The following is a 12,487-nucleotide window of genomic DNA, read 5'->3' on the forward strand; positions in this document are numbered from 1 at the left end:
TTTTATGTCAAAACTTATCAATAAGTAACTATAATGGGTTCTCACCCGAACTTCGAAACTCTTATTCACCTCCCTTTAGAAACAAAATTGAAAAACATCCTCGACAAAATCTTTAATGGCGATATGGGACCAAATAAAGATGTTCCACTTTACGAAAGTTTGGGAATTCAAGACCCTGAAACCTTCACAATTCTCATGTGGGCTCATGGCAACCCTAAAATCTGGTAACTTGTCTAAAATAGACAATAACATATTAATAATGATATATTTAAATTGAGTTTGATTATCTGATTTTTATAAGTTTATTTATAGCTATCCAATATACACGTATAACAGTAATAATGAAGAGAGCTACTTAGAGAAGGTGAGTATTGGATAAAATGGTGAGGGTGATATTTTGGAGACACGGCCGGCTCAATGTATTAGAAAGTTAAGTAAGGGCTTAGGGCCCCATTTTGTAAAGGGCCCCCTACTTACCCAAATCCTTTAATGTCCGATTTTTGATACCTTCTTCTCCATTCGCTGATATGTATGCCTCCATTCACTGATATGCACGCCTGACGACTCAAATCAAAAGCGACAATCACACTTCTATTCTTCTTCCTTCCTTCTCCATTCTCGCACTTTGAATATTGATTATCAATTTTGGGCTTCTACAATCTCGATTCTTGAACACTGAAAGGCTCCCTGAACCGCTGTAATTTTTTCATTCTCCACTCTCCGCTTCTCTGATTCTTCATTGTTCAAAAATCTCTGATGATTCATTGACTCAAGGTATGTGCAGTGTTTTCACTTAATTTTTTTTTCATCTGGTTTTCTATTAGGATTAAAAGAGGATTAGGGTTAATTTTTCCCATTATCTAATTTTCCATTGTTTTTTGTTTATTGATTAATGCTCGGTTTCTTTGTTTCTCATTGATTTTTGATTTTTGTGTTAGTGTTTCCACTCATATTTTGAGTTGTTGGCTTGCTGCTTGAAGCTAAGGAATGTTGTCCTTTTAATTATAACACTGGAAGTTTGATTTAGTGATTTTCGATTTCTTTGTCCCTTTGTTTATGTAACTTGAAGCTAAAGAATGTTGGTTATTGATCGTTTTCTATGCATGTGGCTTGTTCATTTGATTTCCATGTTAGAGTTGTATATATTCAAAATAATCCTATAAGTTTGAGTTCTCTATTTAATTAAAACTATGCAAGTATGGAAGTTTAAATAGAAAAAAATAACCTTCACTTTTATACTTATAGAATTGAAGTACAATTTAGACAAAAAAGCCCCAAATTTTTGGTTGACTTAGAGCCCTCAATCTCGTTGAGTCGTCCCTGTTTGGAGATATATTATATTTTGATGAACATATGGTAGTGTTAGTAATTTCTAATATCTAATTATTCATAAAATATATTAAAAATTAATATTCTATTAAATGTGCATTATATGCTTGATATGTTATAAAAGGCTATTCATTGTCATTTAATTAGTTTTATAAATTAGAGTTTAATGGAAACTCTAATATTTATATATAAATAGTGGATGATTCCCAACATTTGACATGTATATAACATTTTTTCTTCATACATAAAAATTAGTGATTTAAAATGTTGTATTGTAGAATTATATAATGCATAAACGTTATGTATGACAAAAAAACACTTTTGTGTACGAATCACTTTCACATTTTGCCGAATACAAATCAATCTCTCGCATAATCATTGATCCCATCAGCATAGATTGCTTGAAGAAATGCTAAGAGTCTTTGTTAAAGAAGACCATTACACAAGTTTTACTTTGTCGACCGAATTCCGCATCAAGAAGACGTCACAATTGATCAATAAACAAAAAGTACGTATTTCTTTTATATCTTGATGATTCAATAATATTGTTCCATCTATGGTTTATAGTATTATAGTAACAAGTGGTATGAGAGGCACAATATATATTGAATTGTCTTTTTACATTCTCATTTTTTAAATCTTTTTTTTTTAATGAACAAAAGTTTTCATCGACATTGTTTAATCGGAAGTAGTTCAATTGTCAGAAAATTGAACAAGATTATAGTATTTGGGTTGAAGTTCTTTTTTTGCTCCATGAATATAGATATGTGTTTAAGGAAACCATTATTAATTATTAATAATAAATAAAACATAACTGGGGTTGTTGAGAGGAGAAATTCAATTGTTATCCTCCACCCAAAATAGCACGATCCATTTTAGTCCAAGTTCTAATTTATTTAAATCATTTAGGTTGGGAAATAACTTTTTTATAAAGTTTTACCAAAAGGTTTAAGAAAAAGTATGTCTAAAATTATAAAACAAATTGCGTCAAGTTTGTTGCCAGTAAGGGTTAAGGTTGTTTTATGCAGCGATGTTTTTTTTCCCACTGTAATACGTTTATGGCCGTAAAATTTCTTACCAAGATCTTCGTTTCATGTTTTTGTACTTTATATGTGATTGGTTTGAAATTGGATAAAGTTTTTGTGCAAGATACCACCCAATTAATTTTTGTGTTTTATTATTGTTATTATTTAATAGTAATTGTTGAGTGTAATCAGTAATGGGTTATGTTGGGGGTTATGAAAAAAAAAAATTAGCTTCCGTTTTTGGTCATGGAAATGACGATGGGCCCACTTTATTTCATTTTCTTTTGGAACCACTTTTGAACTCTTAAGTCATTAAGATTTTTTATAAGTTGTGACCTCGGTTACATATTTCTATGAGTTATTTTTTTTTGAGTAAATTACACGAATGGTCGTTATGGTTAACAGTAATTTGTGTGTTTGGTCCCTAACTTATATTTTTGAACTCGGAAGATCCATATTATTTGTTTTTGTTATGCGTTTGGTCCATATTTTACCTAAAAAACTATTTTTCCCTTGATTTTTTAATTTATTTAAATAAACACAACCCTAGGTAAAAGACCTTTTTACCCTTTTCTAACTTGGCCAAAGGCCAAAGCCTAATCCAACTATCCAAAAAGCCCAATTTCCAAAATAATCACCCAAAGCCGAAATATGACCCAATTTTCCAAATCGAGCCCAAATTCCTTCATCGACCTTCAACCAAAGGAGTCCAATAAAAAGCATCAGCCCAAAAATAGAATTGTGATGGCCCAACAAGGGCCAAGACTACCAAGGTCCAAAAACGGGCCCATGAATGTGAGCCCAACAGTTTGAAGCCCAATCTACTGAGTACGCGGGGCGTACTCAGCTCATATGCTTGGCGTACTCGCTTTAGGGATTGTACGCGTAGCGTACCTGCTTATACATCCAGAGTACTCCACCAACATGGCCAACTTCCATTATTCAGCTCTTAATCGATTAAGACTTCAACCCAAACTCATATCTGACTTCCTTAAGGTGGTTTATCACGTAAAATTGCCAAATTTGCATGCAAGCATGGCTTAATGGGGCTCTAGAGCTCAAAAGAGCTTAATAAATGACTTAACACATGCATGAAACCGAAACCACCATAAAGTTTGCACCTTTATGCTTAAGAAACCCTTAATTTGCCCAGATCTACAAGGATAAGCTCCATAAACGACCTTAGCTCACAAGCACCAACGAAGGGGGACCAAATTAGCCAAAACAAGCCAAGGGGTAGATCTATGAAATGAGTTGACAAGCTATAAGCTTTATACCTCACAAGCCACGAAATGGAGGTGCTAAGGTTGGATCTCTAAGCTCCTCTCTAAAGGATGAGTCTTCAACCTTCTCCTTCCCCTTCAAGATGCACAAAATACCACTAGAAAAGCTTCACAGGAGCTCAAAAGCACCAACAAAAGGCTATGAAATGAATTTAGGGTTTTTGGATGTGGAGGCTGGTCTAGAAATGATCAAATGAGGCTATAATATGGATTAGATAGGGTGCAAGACCTAAAATTAGGGTTCAAACTTGCTCACATACGATAAGCGTACTCCATGTATGCCCTGCGTACGTGGATGAGCTCCACGACAACCATCGGCTAGTACGCCTAGCGTATAAGGAGTACGCCCAACGTACTCCAACTTTCCTAAAGTTGGTGATTCTGCCCCCTAAGGACCAATTCTACAAAACATCAACACACCAATGGGTCTAAACTGAAAGGTATTTGAATCGAGTGTTACAAGTCATGAAGAAAGTCTAGCACAACATGACACCAAGTGTCCTATACTTCACATACATACCAAGGAATTATCCAGATCAACTAGCATGCTCGTACTCTAATAGTACATCTATCCTATCATGTAAATGATATAAAATGTCATATGTGGCATAGTGAGAAAAATCACATTAATCGTAGAACTAGAGAAGCACAACAACACTCTCACTCCTTGCTCTGATCAATCCTCAACCCAAAACTTGCAAGTTTAATCCAAGGTCAAACCGGCCAAAAGTCAATGATTAACAAAAGTCAACGCTCAACTACACCGTTGAGACCTCTTGGCCACGTCATAGGCATGTCAAGACAAAAAATTCGACATGCAGGATACCACCACATGATAGGACCTCCTTGGCTACGTTTTGGTCGATGCCAGGAAGCCATTTTCACATTAAGAGCTTTATCCCTAAAGAACAAGGTTCGAAACTTTAGATATAATCCTTTTCATTAACTTAATAGACAACGATGAGTTAAGAACTCTTTAGATCGATTAGATCTTTAACAGGTGAATAAACAAGAACAATAAATACTAGAACAATCAATGAATCAATCCGTATGTCAAATGATTAAAATATAGTCACACCTCAGAAGAGCTTGATTAAGAACTTCCTCTGTAGAAAGACAAACCCTAGAAAGACAAGGATGCATGCATGCACCTTATATACTAAACCCTAGAAAGACAAACACGGTTGGACAGGCCCAAACCATGATTACAAAATAGACCAAATAACATAGGCCCAATAACGCAACACAATATCTTCAATAAGCTCCCCCTTTGCGTTAAGTGAAACCATGGCCATGTTAATTCAAGATTTGCTTCTGCACTTCATAGACTTTAGGAATGAAACTCAGCAGCAGCTTGTGAACATGAATATACCAAGTGATCACATCAGTGAAACACTTCACATCATCTTTGTTGTTTCCCTTATACTCACTACTAGAAAAACAGCCTTTAATGACGCGCAAACAATGACAAGCAGTGATTTACGATACACAAAAGAATGCGTCCTAAAAATAATGTCATATCTTATAAAATTTGAAGGATAGAGGACACACATTTGTGCGTGCCCTAAAATTGGTGTCCAAAAAAAATAAGGAGGGCGCATATGATAAAATGTGTGTCGTGTGCGCACGTCGCTTTATATATTTTTTTTTCATAAACACTCGTTTTAGAAGTTTGCGGGGGAAATGAAATTCCAAAAGTTTGAAAAGTCGCCATGCTCTCCTCTACCTTCTTTCAATCGTTCTTCTCTCTCTCTCTCTCTCACAATCAAATACCAAAAATCGACTATTGTTGGAACTAGGGTTCCGGTTCTTAGTGAAATCAAAAGTTTTTTGGTCACCAGGCCATGAAATTGATCAAAGGGGCACAATTGTTAGAACACGACTATTATTGGAACCAGGGCTTCAGTTCATAAACCCTCCATCTACTTCTCTCGATCTTCAGTTCCTCAAGTACTTTCTCAGCCTCTCAATCAATAGAAGAGTTGTATCACAACTACAAATTTCGAGTAATTTCCATATCAAGTAGAACAACAGCTCCATTACAGTCAAGGTCTTGAAACTCCATGGTCAATCACCATCAACATTCTGCTTCTTTATTTGTTCCACAGGTTTGTCTTCCTTTATTATGAGTTTTATAACCTTTTTAATCGAACTAGATTAGCCCTCGATACCTAATGTTAAATTTTGTGTTGTTGCTTCTGCTCCGTTCTTCTTGAAACCTCCCCACACTCTCATGTCGGTTGGGTTAGACGATTCTTTGGAAGACGAGAGAGATTTGGATCAGATTATGGCAGATCGTAGGGCTGCAGAGATTGAGCTTGACACCATGGAGGGTGTTGCGTCAAGGTAAAATCTCCCTCATCATCTCAACGACCAAGGTCGGTTAGGGTTTCTGTTTTTTTGTTGTTTTATTTCCATACCTTCACCATCACAAATGTTACTTTGTGCTTCATCTGATGTATGATTACCTTCTCCTTGTTATGGTGGCAATACTCCTATGGGTCGCTCTGGTTCTCCATGGGATAATTTTTCCCCTTCTCCTGTTCCAATTAGGGAAATAATGAGAGTATGATGTTAGGGATGGATTACAACTCTGAGAGTATAAAGGTTGTTGCAATACATCTTTGCATCAATTATTCCATTAGACTCTTTGTATTGATGTCCTCAAAATAGGGAGCTTAGACATACTCTCAAGTGTCAACATTAAAACAACATATTGAATTTTTCATTTAATGTAGAAAATTTTGAAAGTTGTAATAAAACGTTATAATGATGTAATAAGGTAACATTAGTATTATAGCTACAACAAAGTCTATAACTGGTTTAGAATTTCAAAATGATTAGGTTTCATCTCGGGAATCATGGAGCTTAACTTTATTTCAGGAATCATGTACATCCATCTTGGGTCAAATCTGAATTACTAAGCTATAAACAGGTTTCCACATCAATGGTACAACACATGCTTGATTACGTTTTGGAAAATTCAAGTCCATTAACTGGTACCCCACATGGAAAAAAGAAAAAACAAAGTAACAACCCATTTGAAACCTGATGATGCGGGCCATACCCGATGCAGCATTTTGTTACTAAAGAGCGACATAGACAACAGGTCTGATCTTAAATTCTTGGATATCTCTGATTTTTTTCTTCTGACTCAACTCAAGAAAGAAATGACATACCCACAGAGTTGCTAATTATTCCAGCAATACGGTCACATCTGTGATCTGTTACTGCAGAGTTGCTAACTATTTAAGCTAATCACATTTTTTTTAAACTTTAAACTGTTAAATCTTTATATAAAAAAATGTTACATATATGAATCTTAATAGTTTAATAAGGAATTGGGATATCAAGTAGAGGATGCAATCTGAAGTGGGTTCTTCAACAAGGGGTTATTTTGAACAACATTCATAAATAATTCTTATGTAATTTAATAATAAGTAAATTTATATAAAGCCTTGAAGAAATTATCAAAAAAAGTGTTAAAGTAAACATTGCAGTATGGATTGAAACTATTAAGTTATTGATTTTTGTTGAAAATCTTACAGAATATAATGTTAAAAACGTTTATGAAGTCCACAAGCTTCTATTGCAGGTGTGTCAATATAGTGAAATTTTACACTTTGTTTGTTTGTTTGTTTTGAATTAATTTAATCATCCACTAACTAAAATTATTGTTCAGGGTCTGGTGCTAGGTGGCAACTTGAAACCGATTGATGATAATGCAGATGCAACAAGTGATATAACCGAACATTATTGGTCCTATTCTTATACACACAAGTCAGTCAACAAAAACAAGTCTTATTTAAAGGAAAGCAATGAGATTCTACTAAAAGATAGGTCCTATTCCTATACACACAAGTCAGACACCAAAAACAACATCGTACCTCACACACCATACGACCCTACTAGATCTGTACAAGAAATACTACCATCATAAACAAACACATTAGTTGTTGCAACCTAAAAGCTTCAGAGTATAAATCCACTTTCCAAATCCAAAATCTTCATTGTAAAAGTCAACACAACTACTGTATTTCAAGGTCTGATCATAAACAAACACATCAGCTAGGATACAATCACACAACTCGAGGAAGGGTTGGATTCCCTGAAGGAGGCACCACTATCTTACGGTGGTCCTGTCATAGCACATGAACTCCCACTTGTTTCCTTAACTCGAGAATCTTCTGGAAACGATGAACACCATGAAGTTCTACTAGACATCTACTTCCTTGATCAATGGGCCACAATCAATTTAATATAAAATCTCAAGTTACACAATCGTTGAATGACTGATTACTGGCTTTTTGTGGGGTATTCATCATGGGGGTGGACCCAACTTTTTGATGAGATTGCTGATGGATCATGGAACATAATTAGTGGTACATATCATAAGTTTTTTTGGCCAATAACATGATATCCTTTTCATAGTTAACATTAGATGAGCTGTACATAGGATTAAGTTATCCTATTAATCTTTTTTGCTTCTAAATGTTGTTCTGTCTTCATGGTCCTTGATTTTCATAATTACAATTAGATAGCAATATGAAATGTTGGATATTACTTGTCAAACTTCTTTTTGCTGTTCATTTTTTTAATGGTAGTTGTAAACGTATGTTTCATTTTGTCTTGTATAGTTGATTCTTTGGAGATAAAGAAAGGTAGATGATTAGCATATAGTATTTATTATGTATAGAATGTTTTTGTGTATACATCATACAAATATTCTAGACATAATCCAGAAATCCAGAAAGAACAGTTGCATATGACTTTTTCGGGTTTGGGGCAATATTATATTGAACTAATGGAAACTTCATCATGCAGGTGTTCTTCTTGGGGCATGCTTATATGGAGAAAAAAGTGCATCAAGTTCAACTGATGGGATCAAGAATCAGGTGGATGGTAGTTTCTACTTTATAATTTCACATAATTATGAGCCATAAAGAAAATAGAAGGTCCTGGTACATTTTATTTATTTATTTTTGAAACAGGGGGAGGGAAATGAAAAGATCCCTAAAGATGTCTCCTTGGAGCACTGATTTATTGCTTGTTGCACCTTTAGGTATCAGAAGCGACTACTTTCATTGGTAAGTGCTTGTTTAATTTATTAAAAAAAAGTTCTTTTTGTGTGTTTTCATGACTATTACCTTTTCTTACTTATTTAACATATGTAGGTGTGGGGGTGTTATGGGAAAATACGATGCAGGGGAACTGAAGCCACCTTCTCTTGGTAAGTGGAAAAGTTTTTTTTATACAACTTTTGAAAGAAGGATAATAAAAATTAACACAATAGTAAAATTTTGTGTTTAGTAATGGCTTCTTCACGTGGATCTGGAAAGCATCCATAGTTAATGCCATCTACACCAAGGTAAACTGGTTAGTAATCGACTGTAAACTAACCTAATTTATATATATGAATTTGGTGTAGAATTATAGAATATTGATATATTTTTGTTTTTTAGTGGATTACTCCTGTTGAAGATGTTATCAGAGTACATTGATATGAATATTGTTTTGCCAGCACTTTCATTTGAAGTTATTCATCGTGTTCTGGAAATGTTGAAATTTTTCAACACAAGGGCTTGTCAGCTTCTTCTTAGTGTTGGTGCCTTGCAGGTAACCTTTTTTTTTGTTTAAAAAAATATTAAATCCAGTTTAATTGGCATTTTCCATGTGTTTGGTTTAAAGTCAATTACATCAAAACATCTAGCATTGGCAAGTCAGGTTGTGAGTTTTGTGCATGTTGTTATCCCTGGTAGTTAATGGCGCAGGTGTAATTTTAAGTGTATGTGATGAGGAAGTTGCTTGTTATGAAACCGCTACTCTATCTGCAGCTGTTGTTCCTGCTCTATTACTTCCTCCTCCAACAACAGCCATGGATGAGCATCTTGTTACAGGGCTTCCCGCTTTAGAGCCTTATGCAAGGCTCTTCCATAGGTACTATGCTATTGCTAGTCCAAGTGCTACTCGAAGACTTCTTCTTGGATTATTAGAAGCACCACCTTCATGGGCTCCAGATGCTCTTGATGCTATTGTTCAACTACTCGAGCTTCTTAGGGCAGCTGAAGATTATGCGTCTAGGATGCGGGTAAGTTTACCTGAAAACCTAAAAGTCAAAATTTTAGTTTTTAGAATATGGGGTAACCTTTGTTTTTCTTTTTATATTATCTTGTTAATATCTATATAATTGATTGTGCTAGATTCATTTCTTGGTATGTTCTTGTCTAAATAAATTGGGTCGTTAAACTATTAGGATATTATGTTAAAAATCTTACCGTAAGATATTTCTCCTACGTTTTTCTTTTGACTTGGTCAACCCTTAAATACCAAATGTATATCTTTCCAGGTGTTGGTGGACATGATTCTTCTACCAGATTGGGTATTTGAAAGTGCTGCTCAAGAACTGAGAGTTATGGAACAAGATGCCACTCCACATCATCCGAGAATTTACTTATCTGATGCTCAGGTTACAAATAATCTACAACTGAAAACCTTATTTTAAATTTTAATCCCATCATCTTATTTGGACTGCGATCATGTATCAAATGAGTTTGGAAGATTACCTATATAAATTAGGAGATTCTACACGATTTGTATTAGTTTGTGTTAAATGCAAGAAATAGCAACGTGCCTTCATTGGTTTGTTTATTAACATACCTCTCGTGTGCAACATAGGCAGACATCAATGTCCTTCAAAACTATGGATGATGACCAAGTCTTACTCTATGCAGTAAGTATTAAAGAAATAGCAACGCACTTTCATTCATTTGTTTCATATTTTTTTCACAGTTCTCTAGTGATATTTTTCCTTGTGTCATAGAATGATTGGCTCCTATCTTATTTTTTGATATTTATACGCAATTTTTTTCTTAGGTCGATGTGGCGAAGTTCAATACCATGGTGAGGTTGCAACACTTAAAGTTACCATGAAGATTTTCAAAGGATAAATTACTCATGGGTTCCTTTTAACGTTTTACATGTTTTGCTTTTCTATAATAAATATTTTGCAATATTAGCAATGTATTACATTTACTTACTGTTGGAATGATAATTTGTATTTGAAATATTAGTAGAATGAAATATCTTTCTTATTTATTGTATTTTATTTTGTATTATAAGACTTTTAATGTGTTATTTAATTTGAAAAATTACTAAACCTATCAAAATATATAATTTTTAAAACATTTAAAATTATGACAGGCAAAAATGTGTGTCGTCTTTCTTTATGACAGGGGCTTTAATGATATGCAATGCGTGTTTTAAACACGCGTCGTAAGGTTACGACACGCAAAAGCGTGTCATCTTCTTTTATGATAGGGCCTTCCTTGACATGCAATGCATGTCGTAAACGCGCGTCGTAAATGTGTGTCGTAAATACGTGTCGTAAATAGACGACGCGCAAAAGCGTGTCGTCTCTCGTTATGACAGGGCCTTCCTTGACACGCATTTGCGCGTCGTCTGAGCGTTTTATGACACACATTGCATGTCCCAAAAGGCTGTTTTTCTAGTAGTGACTTCGCAACAAGTTCCAAAATGAATTCCAGACAAGAAGTAGCAAACAGGTGCTTGTCTTCAAGATGAAAGTATAGCTTGCGACGATCTACACTTGGACGATCTCTCGCAGTGTAAACTACAAACCATCCTTCCTTGTAAATCTTTCCGGGCTTGAGCTTCTAGAAGTCTTTCAGAGCTTCTTTTGGAACAACACTTGGTTTTTGTCTTAGAACCGCAATAATTGCCACATCCATCGACCCAACTTCCTGAATGTAAGACTTGATCATAATCTGAAGATGGGCAAACACCGGTTCGTACTTCTCCTTTTCTCACAGCAAAATGTTGAAAATCACCATCCATTTATGGGGGTTCAAGCATGGCAGATCTACGTGAGTAAATTCGCAGGCTTGACGTGCAGATCCTCTCGCAACTTTAAACTTCACATCAGGGAGGCTTTCAGTCTCGATCATCCAGTAACCTTCACAGCTACAATTTTGCTCGCACTCCAGGTCTCGAACTGGGGCTTCATATGTTACAATTATAAGGAAAACAACAGTTGATACCCGATGCTATCCGAGAAAGGAACACTGGCAACCTTTATGAAGTCACGAAACCTGAACGCCTTCGGTGTGATGGGAAGGTCAAACTGTGAATCCTGTGAATTCTGAACATCAAAGGAAGCAATAGGATCCAACCAATACTGACTTGGCATATCCATAGCTTCGTTCTGCATGCGCTTCAGGGTCCACTTTGAAAATAATAGCATTTTACTTTTAAGAGTGGCCTGAGCTTCCTTTTCAACTCTTTCTTTTTTCGTCATCCTCTCTGACGATGCGAGCATGTTCGTCAATCTCTGTCTCACGAGCCTTCCGCCTTTGAAGCTCAGCTTCATCAGGCTCTTCGTCTTCACTGTGATCAATGATGGGTTCGTTGCTGAATAACAGATCCTTGTCTTTTGGATCTTGCTTGATGAAAGGAGGTTTAACTGAAACTTTGGGTTTGACATCCTCTGTATGAACTTTTGAGCTCCCTTCTCCTCCTTGTTTCGGAAATGACATCGGCATCGAAACACCCTCCAAACAGTGCAACATTGCGAACACCGGTCTCAGCTTTTCAAGCAGATGCTTTCGGACGGTGATAGCAATCATAGGATCACGGGTCTCAATGATATCAGATAGCAGCTCGTTAACATCAGAAATGCAACTGTGGATGACTGCTTTTCCTACTAGCAAATCATTGAACTTCTTTTGAGTGTAGTGAAGTTTGGTTTCCAAGACTTCACACTTTTCCTCTTTGAGTGCGAGAGCATCCATGATCTTGCTCTCCATTTCCAAGTCTGCCTGAAGCTTTGAGAGT

The 12,487-nt window shown here is 35.6% G+C and overlaps 1 protein-coding gene and 1 long non-coding RNA gene across 8 annotated transcripts; both read left to right on the forward strand.

The window, feature by feature from the left end:
• Positions 1-360: 360 nt before the first annotated feature.
• Positions 361-8,848, forward strand: LOC111910241 (uncharacterized). 4 transcript variants are annotated; one of them, XR_008232557.1, is made up of 9 exons: positions 361-774; positions 939-5,745; positions 5,887-5,983; positions 6,521-6,746; positions 7,186-7,232; positions 7,320-8,019; positions 8,462-8,539; positions 8,629-8,724; positions 8,812-8,848. It is a non-coding gene; the product is annotated as an uncharacterized LOC111910241 (long non-coding RNA). The 4 variants fall into 4 exon arrangements; XR_002856471.3 differs by having other exon boundaries at positions 361-5,745; XR_006192933.2 differs by having other exon boundaries at positions 361-5,745; positions 6,573-6,746.
• Positions 8,849-9,157: 309 nt separating this feature from the next.
• Positions 9,158-10,737, forward strand: LOC111910240 (protein GIGANTEA). 4 transcript variants are annotated; one of them, XM_023906040.2, is made up of 5 exons: positions 9,158-9,253; positions 9,397-9,725; positions 9,984-10,103; positions 10,313-10,367; positions 10,511-10,737. In XM_023906040.2, exons 2-4 carry the CDS (start codon positions 9,513-9,515, stop codon positions 10,343-10,345), a joined length of 366 nt encoding a protein of 121 aa, XP_023761808.2. In that variant the 5' UTR covers positions 9,158-9,253; positions 9,397-9,512; the 3' UTR covers positions 10,346-10,367; positions 10,511-10,737. The 4 variants fall into 4 exon arrangements, with proteins under 4 accessions (XP_023761808.2, XP_023761809.1, XP_023761812.1 ...); XM_023906041.2 differs by having other exon boundaries at positions 10,317-10,367; XM_023906044.2 differs by having other exon boundaries at positions 9,409-9,725; positions 10,317-10,367.
• Positions 10,738-12,487: the final 1,750 nt, after the last annotated feature.

The sequence above is a fragment of the Lactuca sativa genome, chromosome 5 (assembly GCF_002870075.4).
Source record: "Lactuca sativa cultivar Salinas chromosome 5, Lsat_Salinas_v11, whole genome shotgun sequence".
In the NCBI taxonomy this organism is placed as follows: Eukaryota; Viridiplantae; Streptophyta; class Magnoliopsida; order Asterales; family Asteraceae; genus Lactuca; species Lactuca sativa.